General features: G+C 51.7%; 8 protein-coding genes across 8 annotated transcripts; 6 read left to right on the top strand and 2 right to left on the bottom strand.

Moving 5' to 3' along the window:
• Nucleotides 1-175: 175 nt before the first annotated feature.
• BO85DRAFT_483110 (putative pyruvate carboxylase) lies at nucleotides 176-2,187 on the bottom strand (the record flags this gene model as incomplete). The annotated part of the gene is made up of 2 exons (XM_025663135.1): nucleotides 176-2,084; nucleotides 2,144-2,187. The coding sequence occupies 2 exons, from the start codon at nucleotides 2,185-2,187 to the stop codon at nucleotides 176-178; spliced, it is 1,953 nt and encodes a 650-aa protein (XP_025521174.1).
• Nucleotides 2,188-2,381: 194 nt separating this feature from the next.
• On the top strand, nucleotides 2,382-4,445 carry BO85DRAFT_515780 (acyl-CoA carboxylase subunit beta). Its single transcript, XM_025664808.1, has 3 exons — nucleotides 2,382-3,110; nucleotides 3,173-3,755; nucleotides 3,818-4,445. Exons 1-3 carry the CDS (start codon nucleotides 2,475-2,477, stop codon nucleotides 4,294-4,296), a joined length of 1,698 nt encoding a protein of 565 aa, XP_025521173.1. The 5' UTR covers nucleotides 2,382-2,474; the 3' UTR covers nucleotides 4,297-4,445.
• A 276-nt stretch (nucleotides 4,446-4,721) lies between these two features.
• On the top strand, nucleotides 4,722-5,392 carry BO85DRAFT_444551 (uncharacterized protein). The gene is made up of 2 exons (XM_025659038.1): nucleotides 4,722-4,830; nucleotides 4,898-5,392. Exons 1-2 carry the CDS (start codon nucleotides 4,743-4,745, stop codon nucleotides 5,329-5,331), a joined length of 522 nt encoding a protein of 173 aa, XP_025521172.1. The 5' UTR covers nucleotides 4,722-4,742; the 3' UTR covers nucleotides 5,332-5,392.
• Nucleotides 5,393-5,605: 213 nt separating this feature from the next.
• Nucleotides 5,606-6,728, bottom strand: BO85DRAFT_444550 (uncharacterized protein). The gene is made up of 2 exons (XM_025659037.1): nucleotides 6,505-6,728; nucleotides 5,606-6,404 (listed from the first exon to the last, which is right to left on the bottom strand). Exons 1-2 carry the CDS (start codon nucleotides 6,562-6,564, stop codon nucleotides 5,901-5,903), a joined length of 564 nt encoding a protein of 187 aa, XP_025521171.1. The 5' UTR covers nucleotides 6,565-6,728; the 3' UTR covers nucleotides 5,606-5,900.
• Nucleotides 6,729-6,978: 250 nt separating this feature from the next.
• BO85DRAFT_444549 (SDR family oxidoreductase) lies at nucleotides 6,979-8,591 on the top strand. Its single transcript, XM_025659036.1, has 6 exons — nucleotides 6,979-7,206; nucleotides 7,262-7,520; nucleotides 7,576-7,739; nucleotides 7,796-7,995; nucleotides 8,050-8,200; nucleotides 8,255-8,591. The coding sequence occupies exons 1-6, from the start codon at nucleotides 7,152-7,154 to the stop codon at nucleotides 8,377-8,379; spliced, it is 954 nt and encodes a 317-aa protein (XP_025521170.1). The 5' UTR covers nucleotides 6,979-7,151; the 3' UTR covers nucleotides 8,380-8,591.
• A 133-nt stretch (nucleotides 8,592-8,724) lies between these two features.
• Nucleotides 8,725-10,880, top strand: BO85DRAFT_444547 (uncharacterized protein). Its single transcript, XM_025659035.1, has 2 exons — nucleotides 8,725-10,068; nucleotides 10,325-10,880. Exons 1-2 carry the CDS (start codon nucleotides 8,880-8,882, stop codon nucleotides 10,387-10,389), a joined length of 1,254 nt encoding a protein of 417 aa, XP_025521169.1. The 5' UTR covers nucleotides 8,725-8,879; the 3' UTR covers nucleotides 10,390-10,880.
• A 312-nt stretch (nucleotides 10,881-11,192) lies between these two features.
• Nucleotides 11,193-12,977, top strand: BO85DRAFT_515775 (uncharacterized protein). The gene is made up of 2 exons (XM_025664807.1): nucleotides 11,193-11,612; nucleotides 11,687-12,977. The coding sequence occupies exons 1-2, from the start codon at nucleotides 11,376-11,378 to the stop codon at nucleotides 12,608-12,610; spliced, it is 1,161 nt and encodes a 386-aa protein (XP_025521168.1). The 5' UTR covers nucleotides 11,193-11,375; the 3' UTR covers nucleotides 12,611-12,977.
• A 180-nt stretch (nucleotides 12,978-13,157) lies between these two features.
• On the top strand, nucleotides 13,158-17,222 carry BO85DRAFT_411009 (GTPase-activating protein). Its single transcript, XM_025657507.1, has 3 exons — nucleotides 13,158-14,228; nucleotides 14,285-14,636; nucleotides 14,683-17,222. Exons 1-3 carry the CDS (start codon nucleotides 13,421-13,423, stop codon nucleotides 16,934-16,936), a joined length of 3,414 nt encoding a protein of 1,137 aa, XP_025521167.1. The 5' UTR covers nucleotides 13,158-13,420; the 3' UTR covers nucleotides 16,937-17,222.
• Nucleotides 17,223-17,549: the final 327 nt, after the last annotated feature.

Here is a 17,549-nt window from a genome sequence, read left to right as displayed (position 1 = left end):
CCATCGATCTATCACCACCTTATCATCACCACCACCAAACACTGCGCACAAAATAGAAACATGAAAAACGCAGTGTAGTGCTTTAGCAATGTCTGATTTATTTTTTTATTATCTTTTCATCCTCCTGGACCTGTTATATGACGTTTGACCGCTCCAGTGACACCTTCACACCGTTTTAGAGCTTCCCTTGCAACCCGTCGGTCAATTCCACCAACAACATCCCTTCAGCCACATCTTCCTCTTCATCTTCCATCTCATACACCCATTGTGCTTGCCCTGCGCGCGGACTGCGCACCTCTACCTCCATCTTCATCTGCTTGATAAACGCTATCACCTGGTTCTCAGCTACATGATCCCCGGCCGACACAAGCACTTCAATTAACTTCCCAGATAGAGGAAGGACAATGTGTCGAGGGTTGCTCATGTCTCCGCGGCGATGAGCAGATGAAAATAAAGCAGATGCTGTGGTTGAGGTGGCTGCGAGTTCCAGCCGATAAGCACTGGAAGAATTGGGTGTCTGGTACTCGATCTCCGCTGCAAGCGAAGTCGGAAAGTCATTCCGCAGCACGCGTGTTAGTTGGAGATGATGTTGCTGTGACTTTTCAGACGCTTCCACTGGCGTGAGACTGATTGACCATGCGTCTCCTCGCCGAAATAGGAGATTCGAAGAAGGCACACTAGGCAATGCAGAGGGACGCTGTCCTTGTCCAGGTGCTTGAGTACGGACCGATCGGGAGACAATTGCTCCCTGCTGGAGCACTTGATCCAGACTGGACTCCAGCCATTGTGTGTCAATCCTTCCAGAAAGAAAATCTTCCTGAGCAATAACCCCTCTCAGCAACTCCAAGTTAGTCCGGACACCAGCCACTGTTGTGTCTGCAAGCACTCGTCGGGCCTTGAGCACTGCTGCCTCCCAAGTAGATGCAGTGACAATAATCTTAGCAAGTAAGTTATCCAACTGCGCCCCTACCACAACAGGACTGGCCCCAGCAGCACGAACATGAGTATCAACCCTCACACCACGGCCACTGGGAACAACCAACTCAGTCACCTTCCCAACACTGAGCGCAAACTGATTGCTCGGATCTTCCGCACACAACCGGAGCTGAATCGAACATGCCTTAGGAGTATCAAATCCCCCACCCCCAAGCCCAACCTCCGCAAGCGTACACCCCATCGCCAGCTTCAACTGAGCCAGCACAAGATCCACCCCCATAACCTCCTCCGTAACCGTATGTTCAACCTGTAACCTAGGGTTAATTTCCAAGAAATAAAATTCCCCACTCCCCTCATTAACCAAAAACTCCACCGTCCCCAAAGACCTATACCTAATAGCCCTCCCCATCCTCACCGCAGCATCCACCACCCTCTTCACAAGCCCCCGATCGCCAATCACCGACGGCGCAATCTCAACCACCTTCTGAAACCTCCTCTGCACACTGCAATCCCTCTCCCACAGATGCCTCACCTCCCTCCCATCCCCGACAATCTGCACCTCCACATGTCGAAACCCCTTCACAGCCGCCTTCTCCACGAACACCGTCCCCGATGGCGAATCATTCACCGCGCCCCTCACCGCACCCTCTAACCCTTCATCCCCATATACAAGCCGAATCCCCCGTCCCCCACCCCCATCCACTGCTTTCACCATAACAGGATACTGCACTTGCTTCGCAAATACCCGCACCTCCGCAACATCCGCCGTCGGCTGCGCCATCGCCGGCAACACAGGCACGTCGCATTCCACGGCTAATTGCTTGGCTTGCAGCTTATCCCCCGTGCGAGATAATACTGAGCTACCCGGCCCTATGACAGTAATGCCAGCGTCTTGTAAACGGGCTGCAAAGTCGGCGCTTTCGCTGAGGAAACCATAGCCTGGGTGGATGGCATCGATGGCATGCTCTTGGGCTAAATGCACTAAGTACGGGATGTCGAGGTATGTTGACACTGATGGAATGAGTAAGGCTTGGTCCGGGTGAGCGCACTCGCAGTGCGAAGTGTCATCTTCTGTATAGATGGCGTATACTTCTATGGATGGGGAAAGCTCGCGAGCGGCTTGGATGATGCGCACGGCGATTTCGCCTCTGTTGCTTGACAGTTAGAGAGTTTGGGAAGTAATGTGGAGATTAGGGCAATGGCGTACCTGTTGGCGACGAGAAGTCGTCGGAAGGGTTTAGACGATGTCATTATGGTACTGGTATGTTGTAATGAATTGAAGATTGATGGATCCGAAAGCATAGATAGATAAATTGAATTGGCATATCGTATGTCTGGAATTGGGGTTGGTTGCATTTCCTCGGACCTCGGAATAAGAGGTCGTTGCGCTCATAGATATGATCTTTACCCCTCATGAGGGACAACCCGCTGCAGTAACATGCAAAGGGGGAAGCCCTGCAATTGAAAATAATAAGCTCAACAACCACAGCTCAAATTGAGTGACATGACTACAATATAACTAATTGAGCCAAACTATCATGTCCGACAAAACCTACAAAACCCCCAAAGAGGACTCCCCCTCGCGCAACCAAGCCACCAAACGTCTCCGCCAACTCTCCGCACAGGTACTACCACCCGACTACTCCGACGTGCTCTCCCACATCAACACTCTCCGCACACTAGCCTCCACCCCGGATCCATCTCGCAGAGGCTACATCCGTCAAAAGCAAGCCGGGAAGCTATGGGTTCGCGAACGCCTTGAACAACTTCTCGATCCCGACAGCTTCCAAGAAATCGGCTCGCTCTCGGGCACTGTAACATGGGAGAAAACCGGGCCTATGCGCGAGAAGCCCGTTGCCTTTACCCCAAGTAACAATGTCCAGGGTATGGGGAGATTGCGTGGTCGGAAAGTCCTACTGACTGCGGATGATTTCACTCTCCGGAGTGGGCATGCGGATGGTGCTTCGCATGGGAAAACGATCTATCTGGAGAAGCTGGCATTGGCGCTGAGGTTGCCGGTTGTTAAGTTGGTGGATGGGAGCTCGGGAGGAGGTAGTGTTACTACGATTCGGACGGCTGGGTGGAGTTATTTGCCGTATGTGTCGATGTATAGGCATGTTGTGGAGCAGTTGAATCAGGGGATTCCGAATTTGGGGGCTGTGGTTGGGCCGGCTGTATGTGTCTTACTCATTTCTGTCACTGAGGTGAGGGTATATCAGCTAACAGTGGTGTTTAGATTGGATTGGGAGCTGCGCGAGTGGTATCCTGCCATTTCTCCGTTATGGCGGCGGATGTGGGATCGCTCTTTAACGCAGGCCCGGAAGTAGTCAAGGGGGCCACGTTCGAGGAAGGACTGGACTTCCAGACTCTAGGTGGCCCGATGATACATTGCACTAATGGGACCATCGACAATCTAGCCGCCAACGAAGCTGAGTGCTACGAGCAGCTGCGCACGGTATTGAGCTACCTGCCAAACTCTGGGCGGGAAGCACCACCGGTTATTGCTGCTGATGATCCAGAAGACCGTGAGGATGAGGCGCTGCGCCGGATCATCCCTCGACGCCAGACGCGCATGTACAACCCGTGGACTATTATCACCAGCGTCGTGGACAAGGGGTCATGGTTCGAGATTGGTGCGCTCTGGGGTCGCACTGCTATCGGGGGCCTGGCGCGCCTAGGAGGGCGGCCGGTGGGCGTGATATCGCTCAATTGTGAGGTCAATGGGGGAGCTCTGGATGCAGCAGGCAGTCAGAAGCTCGCGCGCTTACTGAAGCTCTGTGATGTGATGAATCTGCCTGTTTTGCAGTTCATTGACGTTCGTAAGTGATACGCTGTGTTCTTCCGCTTTCAAGACACTCTCCACTGATGATATACGATATAGCGGGGTACGCCATTGGCACCGTCGCAGAACGAACCGCGACTATGCGCTGGGGCATAGAACTAGGCAAGACGTATTTTACTACGACGATGCCCTTGTTCAATGTCATTACGCGACGAGCCTATGGCGTGGCTGGAGGACTTATGCTCGGAGCGCGCGACCCGGTCATGCAAGTGGCTTGGCCATCCGGTCAATGGGGGTCCTTGCCATTGGAAGGTGGGATTGAGGTCGCACATCGTCACGAGCTGCGCGAAGCAGAGAAATTAGGCCAGAAGGAAGCCCGGTATAAAGAGCTGGAGGAGGAGTATCGACGGTTGATGAACCCAGTGCGGACAGCAAATGCATTTGGCGTTGAGGAGATCATCGACCCGAAGGATACTCGGCGGCTGTGTTGCGCATGGGCGCAGCATGTATATGAGGTTTTGATACCGGAGAGACTGGCCGATCGTGCAGCAGGGAAGATTCAGCCTGTTTTTATGTAGGCTGCTAGTTATGCCCTCTGGTGTTGTGGGCTATGAAAGTGGAAGATACAATCATTTCCCGCTAGTACTAGTACCTCGTTAGCCTGTAGACAGGGGATGCAGTATATAACCGAGACCACCAAGAGGAAACAAATCAAACCATCCAATTTACGAGATTACCCTTTCGTCCCTGGAAATCCCCACTAAGCGTTCATTTCGGTTAAATCCGATGGTGTCTGACACAGCCAAGTGGGGATGCAAGCAAGCAAGCAAAAGCAATCAACTGTCCCTGAGGGGTCGCCCGGAGGTTCGGAAATTAAATCAATTTCAGGGTCCATCAATTAAAGCAGTAAATAGATAATAGAGAAATAACCCCCCTTCACCACACCATGTAGCTTTTATAAAATTATCTCTCATTCTTTAGAATAACCGTACTGAGTAATTATCCAGCAGAGAGAAAAGACACCATGAACTTCACCATCATCAACGGCCAAATCTACACCCCAGGCCTAGCCATCATCGATGCTCCACAGCCCTATACTCCCCTCGGAGGAGGTACGTCCATCCATCCACCAACCATAACAACTCTCCCAACTACCCAACTAACTAAAAGAAAACACAGACACCCTCCAAATCGCCATCGACACCTCCGGCGACGGCCAGCTCACCTCCAGTTCCTCATCCTCCTCCTCCACCGCATTCCACACCCTCAACCTCTTCCTCACCTCCACAACCACACACAAAAACCTCACTATATCGAACGGCACCACACCCAGCGCCAACAACACCTACGTGGGGCCCGTGCTAGACCTCGAGCCCTCGTCCACCGTCAAGCACGTGAACTGGATCTGGCCGGCTTGTTTCGTAGGTAGTGGCGGGGATAAATCCCCCCGGGGAGATTATAATATCTCTGTGCATCAGGGTTTCCGGTGGGAGGGGACGGATTATTATACGGTGTTTGAGTTGCCGATTTCGGTGACGAATGCCATTGGGAAAGTGAGGAAAGGGTGGATTGTGCGGTGTTGGAGAATGAGTGGGTGGGGTGGGAGGTGCTGAAGGAGAGTAATGAGACGTTGCCGGGGCAGCCTTGGGTGAGTGGGAGTGAAAGTGGTGGGAGTGGGAGTGGGGGTGGAGGGGATGAGGGTGAGAGTACTAGTACTAGTGGGAGTTTGGGGAGCAGGGGGTATAAAGCTGGGGTTATGGGGTGGGTTGTGTTGGGGTTGGTGATGGGGGTTGTTATGTGTTGATTCTATTGGGTGGGGGGAAGTTCAGTTGGTGTGTTAGGATAATGGTAATAAGTTTCGGGTTGTTATATATCTCTAGGGCAGGCTCGACTCTTCATGCGGTGGATTGTTATTTCTTCATTAAGGTCAAATACATAGATAGGTAGTAGCTCTCAAACTCCGATCCAAATTGAACGCTCATCATCAAGATAGGAAGGACACTAGGCAATCTCCAGCCCAGTATACATACAACGGACGCATCGTGGCGGTCGTGAATACATGACCAAAAGTGTTAAGACAGAAAGAGAAGATAGAAGCAAAGAACCAATTGAGGGAAGTGGATAGAATGAAGCCCAGGGGGACTCATCATGCACGTCTCATCCGATACCTGGTTGGTCCACATTAAATGAAAGGCCGACGGTCGCCCCAAAGTCCAACGATACCCATGGCGAGTGCAAGTCCAGAGAAGACAGCTCGCACCTGCTGGAATCGACGCTCCGTGTTCATCTCCTTCTGCACACTTTCACCGTTGACATTCTCCTCTGCCTCGACCACCACGATGTCCTCATCCTTCTTCTGCTTCTGGGCGGTCAGGCAGCCGCATCCGGTGTCCTGCAGAACAGACTGGACCCAAGCTACGAAGCCATCCTGACCGTGGAACCAATAGTCGAAAACATAAGAGCCAACGGTCGAGGTAACGCACATCCAGATCAGATAAGGGTGCTTGCGCTGTTTAGAAGAGAGGCTATACGCGAACAGGAGACATCCGTTCGCGATGTTGGTTAGCCGCAGACCATGCTTACGGTTCAACCGCTTCACCTCGTTGAGGGACCGGGACGCGGTGGTAGCAGTGGGAAGAAGACTCAGGGAGGGGATGGCGACACTGGAAGCGGAGTATGACATGCCCTAGAGATAATACATTGCGCGTCAGTTGGCGGTTGGACAGCTTTGAAGAGAACTAGCCCAGAAGGCTCAAAATCTTCGCAACAGGCCATAAAAATCATACCGTGAGCAGTCCCAGGGACACTGTGCCAATGAACTTCGAGACGGTGATGGGACACGCCATGGTGATCGCGGGACGAAAGTCAATGCTGCAACAGGAACGTTGTGACTTGAAAGATTTGCTCCCCTAAGGAGGATGGGAAATCACTTTTCGAGGCGCCTGATAGAATGATTTGTTGATTGAAGACGTGGTGCGCTTGAAACTTCAAGGCGGGTGTAAATGATAAGGCCATAGAAAAGTTCGCGATGGCAGAAGAAGTGACGTTGTTGCATGCCTGAGGCTGGCGGAGACCTGTCAGCCAATCACCAGCTCGCTGTTAACATTCCGAGACGCATCCGAAGCTAGTCCTATTCCAGCTAGCTCTTCGAAGTCATGTCTCCCACGGAACTAAGCCCAAAGGAGGCACAAAGAGTGGATTCACCAAAGACTAACCTACCGAATAGAGTTTAGACCCGATTAGTATTCAAGACGAGAAGCCGAGGCTTTGACTCGGAGTAACCGTCGGATTGCGGAGATTCCATCCAACGACCACACGGGGTTTCTATTATAACTATCAACTCTCTGGGGTAACCTGAAAATCGCCAAGTAGCGACTTAACAAGATCGTCCTTCTCATATATACAGTGTATATACTTACATAATATTCTTACCATGTCCCTCCCCAAAGAAGCCTACCTAAGTAACACGTGGAAGGATGGCCTGTTCAGTGAGTTGGCCCGTGGCGGTCACCACATGCTCCGGCGGTCACTGACAATCAGCAGCAAACAAGGTCGTCTTCTGTACGGGAGGCGCAGGAACCATTTGCAGCGCGCAGGTTCGTGCTCTGGTTCATCTAGGTGCCAATGCTTGCATTATTGGCCGAAATGTCGAAAAAACCGAGAAAGCAGCCCAGGACATTGCAACTGCCCGTCCGGGTGCTAAGGTCATCGGCATTGGTGCAGTGGATGTACGAAAGTTGGACAGTCTTCAAGCTGCAGCAGATCGCTGTGCCCAGGAGCTGGGTGGTATTGACTATGTCATGTAAGTGTCACTTCGTTTTGGCTGGTTCTCTACTAATCTGGGTTAAACTACCCAGTGCTGGGGCGGCCGGAAACTTTCTAGCCTCGATCAACCAGCTCTCGGCGAATGCTTTCAAATCGGTCATCGACATTGACGTTCTGGGATCCTACAACACCCTCAAAGCGACGATCCCATACCTTGTTGAGTCGGCGAAGAAGCACAGAATGGACTCCGAAACTCGTAAGTGGACGAAATCGCGATATTCGCGATAAGCTCTAACATCAGGCCATCATCAGTCAAACCCTCTGCAGCAGGAACTGGAGGACGTATCATCTTTGTTAGCGCCACTCTCCACTATCGCACGGCACCTTTCCAAACGCACGTCTCAGTCGCCAAGGCAGGCGTGGACGCGCTGTCTCACAGCGTGGCCATCGAGTTTGGCCCTCTGGGTGTCACTTCTAATATCATTGCGCCCGGACCCATTGCTTCGACAGAGGTTTGTATTCGTCCCACATATTATATAGATACACACATCTAAGTTTTTTCATAGGGCCTTGATCGTCTCCTTCCTAGTGATACGAAGGACACTTACATCAAGTCACAGCCGCTTGGCCGAGTCGGCTCAGTGCGCGATATTGCAGATGCCACGGTTTATCTCTTTGCGGACACTGGCAGTTATGTCAGTGGCCAAACTCTAGTGGGTGAGTCTCATCTTATCCAGATTCACCATAAATAGTATGTTAACACCTTTATAGTTGACGGCGCATCTTGGCGGATGTCGACCACTGGGGCAACCTCGGGTAAACTTGCGTATCCCGATTTCCTTCTTTCAGGCAACCCCGTCCCCAACGTCAAAGGCCAGAAGAAGTCTAAGCTGTAGAGGTCTGTCTTTCTTTCTGGGCACAGGATAGACACTGTCTTGGTTTGCTATCTCCCATAGAGAATACTCTTTGTTTCCCGGGTTGGTACATAGTATACTTTAGATAAAGAAGTCTTTAAGAAGGGAACAAAGGCACAGTGTGCTCCAACTCTGTACTTAGACTCCATGTTTCATCGGGCCATATAATAAAGACTGTTTACAGTTTCAGACAATGCCTTGCTTCAGCACCATTCAATGTAAGATAATTACTGAGCAACCACGTAATGCATGAAAGCAACAATGGACTGGCTTTTTAGTATGCCGGTAGTCTACGTTGTTATGCCCAAGACAGATAAAAGACTGGCACACGAACTACCTGCTATATCAATAATTTCCTGATGAAATTGTACTCGAATATCTAGCCTCACGTCCAACACGAGCAAAAGAGGCACTTCTACTCCCTAATTACGAAAAACACATTAAGCCCTCTCCCTTACTCCCAATTCTGCACATCCGCCAAAATGTCAGGCAGACGACCACCCAACCAACGGAGGATACCTATCGGAGCACATAAGCAAATAACTGCATCCGAAAACGACCCCGAAGAATGGCCGCAGGACAATGACAACATAACCCAACAACTCACAGAACCACAACGCAAAGCCTTATTAGAACTTGAAAGGGAGAACAAGAACCTAAATAGCCAAGTCCATGATTTGAACCAAGTGCTTGTTGAGCGAGAACAAGCCTTCGCGCAATCGGAGCAAGAGCTGCGAAAGACCCAAAAAGATCTCAAAACGATAGAATCCCAAGTCAAGACGAACGAGGGGCACGTCCAAGCCGCCTACAGCGAAAATACTATGCTTAGTACGAAGATCAATGCGCAAAGTGGCCAGATCAGTCGCCTTCGTCAAGAGCAAAAGAAGTTGAAAGACGAGGAGGCTATTCGCCGTGGTGAGAATGAGAAGCTACAGCAGCAGATGCTTGAAGCAAGTCGAGAACTGAATGAACTCAAGCAGAAGCTTGCGGCGAAGGAATCGGAATCGGCAGCGCAAGAAGCGGAGAAGAGGCAGCTTGCTGAGGCGATGGATAAATATAAAGGGAACGATGCTGAATTAAGAAAGCAGTTGAATAGGCTTGCGGAGCAGGTGCATACGAATGAGTCTGCGATGGCAATAGATACTGTCGCACCTGTCGCACTGCCTACACACGCGATGTCAACCGCCTTGGTTCCTTACACCCAGAATAAGCTGATTGCTAGCAACCCCTTCGGCTCCTTCAACATCCAGAAACCATCTCTGACACTGAGGCAGGAATTGGGAAGTAGCTTATATAGTGGATCGCAGAGCACCGCAAGTAGCGATGCCCCGACACCGGGGGGCCAGAGAGGCAGCATGAGCAGCATTTTCAGCGCGCCAGCGATCCCTTCTCAGAATCTTAGGCCACCCATTGAGGCAGTTCCGGTGGACTGGAGCAATATCCAGCAGGCTGCCAAAACTGGCGCCATTCCGCATGTGGGACAAGCCCCTGTACCTAGTTCCAGCCTGAAGCGACCTTTTGCTGGATTGGAAGCCTTGCAGGGCTTTGATGGCTCGGAAGAGGCGATCAAGAGGCTGCGTGTTGCTGCCGATCAGCAGAATCTTGGGTCTAATCCAGACAACTCATTTTTGACTCTTTTCCAAACGTATTTGCAGACGATGCAGGAGGCGACTAATCGGAACCAGAGTCAGCAAGAACAGTTAGAGTTGTTCAAGAGAACTGTCCAAGCTCTGACCGCACAAGGCAATATGAGCATTGGAAGTCAGTCTTCGGACTCCCAGATCAGTTGGATTCATGATTATCAGAAAGCTGCTGCACAGGCAGCGAATGATCCTTCTAAAGCTCAGCCAAAGGCTATAGTTACCGGCGTCAAGCAGTCAAAAGGATCACAGTCCAAAGAAAAGCCAAAAAGATTCCTCACACGTACACCGACTAAATTTGAATCATGGCCAGTATATCTGGAAAAGAGATATAACCCGTCGACGTTATTGACAGTACCACCTATTCGAACGACGCGAAAGAAGTTTGCCAATTTCTCAGTCCCTGGTGCATTTGTTGAAGATGATAAGACTGATAGCACAGGGTCGGAGTCGCAGGGGGAGTTTCAAACCGCACCAGAGTACTTCGAACCTCAGGTCAGTGTCCCAGAGCAAGTACCGGTACCACCTGCTGTCATAATGGCACGGTTGGCTTTGTTCTTAGTGGGAGCTTTTATAATCGTGACGGCCGTGGTTGAAAATCTCTTCGGACAGACGAATAAAACACAGGACGTCTGGATGCAATACAATGAGGTACCTGAGGATGTCTTGGCCAAAGTCCGGGGCAGCGGACCCCCTGTTGTAGGGTCGATGCAGGGCTTGGATTACACCTTCGCAAGATTCGTCGATATCAGATCACGTCTAGTGGGATGATAGATGAACCCGGTCTGCTGGTACAGAGCGGGTATGCGATCTCAGGGAGCAAAGAAAGTTTATTCCAGAGTATTCTATCCATGCCTCGTGTCTTGCCTACGATAATCAAGATGGCTTATGCGTACAAAGTATTTGTGGTGCTGATCGACCACCATAAAATGAACGGGATTCAAGGCTATTTTAGGAAATGTATACCACGTGACTAATATTTTGCAGCGGATGCGTCAGCTGCTTCCAAAGAGGTAGGCGGTGGGAATTTCATGCGTCACCTGCTCCACCCGCGCGCCATCAACAGCCAATCAGGAAAGAAATCGGGCGATGCGCGATTCGCCTTTGAACCCCCCTCCTGGCTGGCTATGCAAAGAAGCGCTCGCTGGTGGAATCCATATCATCAAAGCATTTCCCCCCATTCATCTGTTTCTTATTTTTCCAGCTGGATATCATCCGCTTTTCATCTCAATAACTTTTGTTCCCATCGCCAACCGATTCCTTCCTTTCATCGTTCTTAGTTTATAGCGCCTTTCCTCCCGTCTTATCGGTGCCTGGCTTAGATCCGCCTCGGCCACCATGCACCTCCGTTCGTGCCTTGTGGGGAGCGTTCTCGCTCTCGGCGCCAACGCCTTCCTCGTTATCCCCGAAGTCGAGGAAGCCGTCGCCCCTGAGGGTGACTTCCCTCCCCTCCACCCTTTGGAGGTTTATGCTCCCAAGAAAGAGCAGGTTGAGCTTGCCTGCACCGAATGTCCGTTCCGTGAAGTCAGCGAGGATGGGAAGGTCAGCTGGACTGACGGCTTCCAAACCTCTTTGGTAAGTGGCTCCGAGCCGGTGTTTAGTACGACATCGGGAAAGTGAAGGGACATGGATGCTAACAGTCGCTGCAGTTGGTTGACTTCTCCACTGAAAATGGCTTCCTTCTGGCCAACGGTCGTCAAATCTTCCCTCCGCCACCTCCCACTCTCATCACTGCCGTTCAGCGCCGGGCGTCGGATGGCGTAGAAACGGAACCCATCCCGTTGGGATACGCTGTGGAGGAAATGCCTTTGCCCACTCCGCCTGAGGACCCTATGGATTTGGTCGCTGTGCGTTTCACTGTCCTCGACCTCGATAGTCGCCCGGTCCCCTTGGATACGGTGGCTTTGACGCTTCTCCATGACCCTAGCAGCGGCGAGCTGTACATCGCCAAGGCTGAGATCGAAGAAGCGACCCCCGACCGCGTCTCTTGGAAACAGTGCCGCGGAAAGCCCAAGTGTCTGAGGAAGCTATTGTTCGACCGGATGCGTGCCTTGTTCGCAGCGGCCAAGGCCCGTATGCTTGGAATGGCACCTAAGCCGAAGGGCTGCGGTGGTCCTCACGGTTTGGGCTTGCCTCCCCCGCCCCGGCCGCACCATCATCACCACCACCACCCCGACGACAAGTTTGACCCTGAGCGCATGCCGCCCATGGAGGGAGAGGAGGCCGGGTTCCACGGCCACATGGACAAGTTTGACCGCCCCCACCATCATCACCACATGCACCACATGCACCATGGCCAGTGGGAACGCACCGTCCACCGCGTGGTCCGTTTCATCGTCGTTCCCGCTGTGCTGGGTGTGTTGGCTGGTCTGGCCGCGAGCGCTCTTGGTATGCTGGTTGGCCAGATCGTGGTCTTCATGTGGCAGCGTTTCCGCCGGTCTACTCCCAAGAAGTCTTTGGAACAGGGTACCGTGTCTGAAAAGCAGGGTCTGATGATGGAGTCCGAAGAACTTCCCCCGGCATACAGTGATGAAGAGCCTGTAGCTGAGGAAGTATCTTCGGCTAAGAATTAATTCGACCCTCAATAATATTTGCTCTCTTTTGCCCCTTCATACCGCATATTAAGATACTGCACCGTTCTTGATCTTTGCTACAAAAAGATGGATTTGGCAAGACTTTCGGGCACCTCTCAAAAAAACAAATACATCTCTGAAATTTTCGTTGGTTTATTCAAAGTGATACTGTAAAGCGAACCCTCGTTTCAATTTTCTTTCTCTTCTCAAAAAAATCCTTTCAAACTCATCTTCATTCGATCATGATTTTCCGCGGGGATTTATAGTTCGCTCTCGGCTTTTCACTGTCGGCTGTACCAAGCTACTAGTCAGACTTCACTAGCTTCCTTATGTAGTTTCAATATGGTTATAAGTTGTTCCGTAGCGGAAGCACTGTGCATTTACAGTAACACCTACACTAAAGCAGGGGTGCACGTAGCTGCACTGGGGCTGCCTCGTGGATGTTTCAGAGCAAGACAGACCCTTGTCACGTGAGGATATTCACGGCCGCCTGCCAGGAACGGCCGCCGCCAACCTTCCCCTCCTCTTCCTACCAATGCCAACCGTCATCGCCCCAGGTTCTTCTGTCTGTCGCAGCCAGAAGCCCTCGCCGGACGATGTTGCGCTAGCTCTCTACGATGACCCTGATCCCTCTTGTGAATCATTCGTGGGCTTCTGTGCATCTTCCTCGCCGAACCCTGACTGCCGCTTGAGCTCCAGCAGCTCCCGCTTCCGTCCGAATCGGCCGTCAGCCGGATACTCACCCCAGACGCAGGAGGATACCTGCCTGTTCATTCATTTCACGCCACCGCACCAAGTTTCTCGAGCGCCATGATGCAGTGGACGTCATTCGTTCAGAAAGCCCAGTCCTTCATCGACCCGGCGAATTTCACCCTTCCTACCCTCTCCTCCTCCGATCGCAATCCGTCCAAAGCCTCCCTGTTTCGCCAGCAGTTCCGCCTCCCCGATTCTCAAAACCCGCTGCAAGAGATCACCGCAGAGCTCATTCTCCCTATTCCTCATACCTCGTCACCGTCTCATGGAGAATCCAATCGCCCTTTTGTTGAGCGCCCTGGGAACCGCTATGCCGGCAGACTCCATCTGAGCGAACGGTTCATCTGTTTCTCGACCCAGCCGACCAGCTTCGCGCCCTCTGCTAGTCTTGGGGCATCGACCCATTGGGCCGGTCAAACGAACGGCACAGGTCCCTCTGGAAATGGATTTACTATTCCGCTCTGCTGCATCCGGAGGGTGGAACGGCTCAACAGTCTGAGCCATGTCTTCTCCCTTGCGTTGACGACATGGAATGGTGCGCTCGGAAAGCAAAGCCCCGACTTTGTTCCGCAAAGGTTCACAATCCAGCTGGCTGGAAGCAGGCAGGCCTGCGAACGCTTTTGCGATGGTTTGAAGAAGGGACTGCGCGAGTGTATGAAGGAAATCGAGAACCTGCGCGTTGTCGTCAACGACTGTTACTCGGAATATCTACTGTCTGGTGCTAAGTCAAAAGCCCAAAATGGCGACACAACTGAACAGCGCCAGCCACCCGATGCTGGGCTGGGAATGATATTCCGTTATCCCGGTGACGCTCGCAAGCTTCGGGATCGAAGTAAGATGAGACTATGGGGAGAATATTTCAGAGGTATGCAGTCCAACCCGAGTGCTATATATTAGGACTTTTGTTAAGTAATATAATAGAGAATGGCCGCAATGCCACTATCATCCGTCAGCCGACCTTCCATAAATTGATCAGAGTCGGTCTGCCCAATCGTCTTCGCGGCGAGATCTGGGAGGTGACGTCGGGCTCGCTTTACCTTCGCCTGAGATCACCGAAGTTGTACGCCGAGACGCTCTCGAAGTTCTCTGGGCAGGAGTCTTTGGCGATTGACGAGATCGAGAAAGACTTAAACCGCAGCTTGCCTGAGTATGCTGGGTTCCAGAGCGAAGAAGGTATCGGTCGTCTTCGGAGGGTCCTCACTGCCTACAGTTGGACCAATGCGGAGATCGGATATTGCCAGGCCATGAATATCGTCGTTGCGGCTCTCTTGATGTTCGTTTCCCAATACCAACCTTGGAACTGAAGCTGACCCTTGCAGTTACATGTCCGAGGCACAGGCCTTCTTTCTGTTGTCTGTACTTTGCGATCGTCTTCTTCCCGGGTACTACTCCACGACAATGTATGGCACATTGCTCGATCAGAAAGTGTTTGAATCTCTAGTCGAGAAAACTATGCCTGTGCTCTGGGACCACCTCACGAAGTCTGATGTGCAGCTATCCGTTGTTTCTCTCCCATGGTTCCTTTCCCTCTACATCAACTCCATGCCGCTAGTCTTCGCCTTCCGTGTGCTGGATGTATTTTTCCTCGAAGGGCCTAAGGTTCTCTTCCAGGTTGGCTTGGCCATCCTTCGGATCAATGGCGAGGAGCTTTTGGATATCCAGGATGATGGTTCATTTATCTCAGTCCTCAAGGCATACTTCTCGCGCCTCGATGAATCGGCCCATCCGAGGTCTGAGAACCCGAAGCTGAGGGCCATCACCCGGTTCCAGGAGCTTATGGTTGTCGCCTTCAAAGAATTTTCCCAGATCACTCACCAGACGATTACGGAACAACGTGAAAAGCACAAGGATGCCGTTCTAGAGAACATTGAAAGTTTCGCCAAACGGACATCCATTCGCAATCTTGGACCGGATAGTAAGAAGCTGAGCATGGATGATCTGGGCGTCATCTATGACCGTTATTACGAGGTTCTCTATGACCATCAGCAGAGGCAGAAACTCTTGGACGAGGAAAAGAGGCGCCAGGAAAAGAAACGGGTTGAGAGAACATCGATCCTTGGGCCTCCTGTGGATAGAGAGGTCGGTCGTGTTGGTCTTGGTCCCAGTCCCACCCACATGGATTATGACGCTTTCCGGGAATTCCTCGCAGCCACAGCAAAATGGGCAGTGGCGGACTCGCCTCCTTCACGAAAGGAGTCAGCTGAGCAGGGCTTCAACAGTCTGAAGGGCTGGGGCAAACCCGCTTCGTTGTGGAATAATAAGCCTGAAGCAGCAGATCATGAGTTCACACGACGACTTTTCCGGAAATGGGCAACGGACCCCGACGAAGGTCTGAGTTTGCAAAACGTAGTCAACGGCCTTGCAAGACTCAAAGGGCCTCGCGACATCATGAACAACATCCAATACTTTTTTGATCTCTACGACGACGAAGGCACTGGACGGGTGGATAGAGAAGGCATTCTTCGCATGTCAGAGGCGCTTCTGTTCCTTTCTCGGCGAGGCTTTGACGGAGCTATTTCTCCCACGCAGTCTGTCGAAGACATCAAGACAAGTGAACGTGACCCGGATAGACTGAGCACAGACGAACGTTTCTTGGGCAGTGTCAGCTCTTTTATCCGTCGTTGTTTCGAATACGCAGATCCCAGCCATCCGGACAGCAGAGCAGCTGAAGAGCAGAAGGATCAGGCGGATGCGGAGGAAACAGCCGATAAGCTTGGGTCCTTCAGCATCGGTGATGATGATGAAGAAGATCTCATCGATGTGAATGAAGACACCAAATCGACTGCGTCGGCTGAAACCGAAACACCAGCGAAGCAATCGAATGAAGACAAGTCCAACACGCAGCATAATCGTGCCGTCTCCGAATCCGCAAACCCCGCGCTCGATCCGAACAATCCTCTACACATCACCCTCCCCACCTTCCGCATGGTGATTCTTGCTGACGAGCTGTTGGAGCAATTCTTCGATACATTCTTCCCACAATCATTCCGCCTTTCCGATCATGGATCACAAGCTTTGGCCTCCGCGTCTCTCTCGTCCAACCTCACCACCTTCTCCAACATCGGCGTACCCAAACCTCAGTCCAGCGCAGCAGCCGGTGCATCGGTGGCAGGAGCCTCAGGCGGTATCGTACCGCCAGGCAAGGGTCTCCGCGGAGTCCTGGACAACATCGTATCAGACGGTATCCGCATGGCCGCCGAAGTCAAGAAGAGAATGGACGAAGCACAACGCGAACTGGAGCGCACCGCCCTCAACCGCGACGACGACGAAGAAGACGAAGAGGAAGAGTACGACGGTCGCGGCGGCGTTGCCAGCGCATCCGCCATGGTCGGCGGCATCTCCAGCTGGGGCGCAGGTGCCTACGGCGCAGACCCCGAGCGACGAAGCGTCAGAGACGCAGATCGCGATCTGCTTGAGGGAGCCGAAGTCATCAGCATGCGTGGCAAGGATGATGCATCCTTACTCGACGATAGAGACGAACATGAGCACACAACAGCACAAGGATCCCAGAGCCCCCATGAGCCAAGTCAAGCCGAACACAACGTCATCAGCAAGGTCGAGTTCGAGTCGTAAATTTCACCCCCTCATCACTATCGTCCATCAATCACATCACTCCCCCACCCCGCCCACCCCATCTTTCAAATCTGTCTCTCACCCCTATCTTCTATCTCCTACATTGTCTGTGTCATGATTTTACATCTATTCCACTGGTTACTTAACTGCCGGTCATCACCCCATACAATTGCTGTCTATCCTCGTTTAGACGTCTGCTGATTGTTTCTGGAAGATCCATTGTATGTATGCATGCATGTACCATGTTGTTATCGCATCCCCCGCAATACAAACAAAGATCTACTTTACTTTGCACTTAAGAAAAACATGTAGTGTGATTCGTAATATAATTCCGCTGTAACTAAGCGAGCACATACAGTTAATCACTACGTACTAGTTAAGGCTATATCTGATCTCGTGACTGCGAACTGGAATGGAATGTATGCTACAGCTACCGGAAGAGACCACCAGCCCGTCCCTTGTCGGTTTCGAATATACAGTATGGTGAAAATCTTGAGAACTTTACTCCGAATTACACATATAAACAAGGTGAAGAAAAAAGGTACCAAAACTGAGTTTTATGCATTACAATGCGAGGCTATCTTATGTATGTCTGACTGACCATGCCAAATAT

The sequence above is a fragment of the Aspergillus piperis genome (genome assembly GCF_003184755.1).
Source record: "Aspergillus piperis CBS 112811 unplaced genomic scaffold BO85scaffold_1, whole genome shotgun sequence".
NCBI classification, from domain to species: domain Eukaryota; kingdom Fungi; phylum Ascomycota; class Eurotiomycetes; order Eurotiales; family Aspergillaceae; genus Aspergillus; species Aspergillus piperis.
The sequence above is the reverse complement of the archived record's forward strand: the minus strand, read 5'-3'. Positions and strand labels throughout refer to the sequence as shown.